The following is a 1,692-nucleotide window of genomic DNA, read 5'->3' as shown; positions in this document are numbered from 1 at the left end:
AATAATAATAATGATAATAATAATTATAACAAATAGCATTTGTATAGCACATACCCCCACTCGACAGCAAGCTCCACAACACTCAGAAATATTCTCGGCTTTCCGGAGAGCATACAGTGCAAGCGGCCGATTAAGCGCTCAGACACTAACCAACTGACCAAATTATCCTTTACTAATACTATGTTGCTGTTTTTTCCTTTATGTGTTCTGCAGAACTATTGGTCCAACCCAGAATTCCGAGGACTTCTCCCGAGAGTTCAATTGTCCCCAAACGTCCTACATGAACGCAGAAAAGAAGTGTCGAGTGTGGTAGAAAGGAAAGGAAATAGAAGAATTTATGGCTAGCAGGACAAAGTGATGGCTGGAGTCAATTGACCTTTCTGTAAAAACACAACAAAATTTTGTTTTCGTAACAGTTTAGACTGCCAAATAACAGCGGATGTACAACTGTACAGGTTTTAGTCACTTCATATGAAAAGAAAGGTCTTTATGCTTATTTTGCGACTGGCCTGAAGCCAATAGATAAATGGCGGGTGAAACTGGCGAAACAGGAACTGATAAGTATAACTACACGTACCAGTTTACACATTAACGTAATGACTAAAAGACTTACCATGACAAAAACGTCCGTCGATAAAATGGTACAAAACAATTTACATCGTTATAAGAAATGTGCCGAGGTCAGCAGGGAACTGGTAAGGGAACTAAAACTTAACACCACTGCAGTTTTGTTTCTTGTGGGAGGAGATGCAAAGTAGTCGACATCTGTTTTTTGTTTTCATTGTTTTGTTTTGTTTTGTTTTTTCCTTTAAACCCCCCCCCCCTCTATATTACAGGGTTTTTTTTCAGAACTGACCCTAATATATGCTGTAGTAGGCATTGATACTTAATCTACAGTCCATACCTAATTGTCCTTTCATCTAAGATTACATTGTTGAAAATATTAGCAAGAAAACATTAGAGCGATATAAGTATGTTGAAGTAGGAAGTAGCAGAACGCTGGTCTTGCAGCTCAGGAGATCAAGGCCTGATGCTTGAGGCTCAAATCCGAAAAGGGTCAGACTCTTATACTAGACGGAACAATACGAGTAGACTTATAATCTTAATTTAGTGTTCTGAAAAAGAGGGCGGCGCCAAATGTCCCACCCTAGAAATGACGTCCATTGGATTTTCAGGAGTTGATAATCGTAGACAGTTAAAAACAAGAATAACAACTATAAGAAATCAAACCAACATCACAGCTATCTGAAGGATTTAATACGAAAGAAAACATTTATAAAGTTTGGCTTTCATTCATTCAACGCTTTTTTTCCCTTCAAAATAATAATAATTGTTCTAAAGGGAGAGGAAAGCAGTTCGCAAGAAAACTGTAATAGAGACAGAGAAGCATGTGGGAGGTTATGATGTTAGCAACATTAATAAGGAAACGGTAGGCTTACAAAATGTCCATCATGATTAGATGTCGTTTGACGTAGAGTAATAGTTAACCAGAACGGGGATCTATCTCGAATACTTGTAACAAAAATTGTACAATAAAAATTATTAAAATGTGAATAAATATGTATATGTATTTTTTCTCAATTGTTTTGTTTGTTACTTTTTGTGTTATTAGTTGTAGTCGTCAATGTGGGATTTTAAGTACCGTAGCCGTTTTCACCATGCCCATAAAAACAATACACCTACTATAATAGA

The 1,692-nt window shown here is 36.7% G+C and overlaps 1 protein-coding gene across 1 annotated transcript in view; it reads left to right on the top strand.

Moving 5' to 3' along the window:
- LOC101847700 (membrane metallo-endopeptidase-like 1) overlaps positions 1-1,581 on the top strand; it is a gene marked incomplete in the record, with an annotated part of 37,135 nt that extends 35,554 nt beyond the window's left edge. The window contains 1 exon segment of the mRNA XM_013090456.1: positions 214-1,581. Within this exon segment, the coding sequence (XP_012945910.1) occupies positions 214-313 (100 nt within the window).
- Between the last annotated feature and the right edge of the window lie 111 nt (positions 1,582-1,692).

Source organism: Aplysia californica, unplaced genomic scaffold (assembly GCF_000002075.1).
Source record: "Aplysia californica isolate F4 #8 unplaced genomic scaffold, AplCal3.0 scaffold01287, whole genome shotgun sequence".
NCBI lineage: Eukaryota > Metazoa > Mollusca > Gastropoda > Aplysiida > Aplysiidae > Aplysia > Aplysia californica.
Note: the sequence above shows the minus strand (reverse complement) of the source record. Positions and strands in the feature narration are given on the sequence as shown.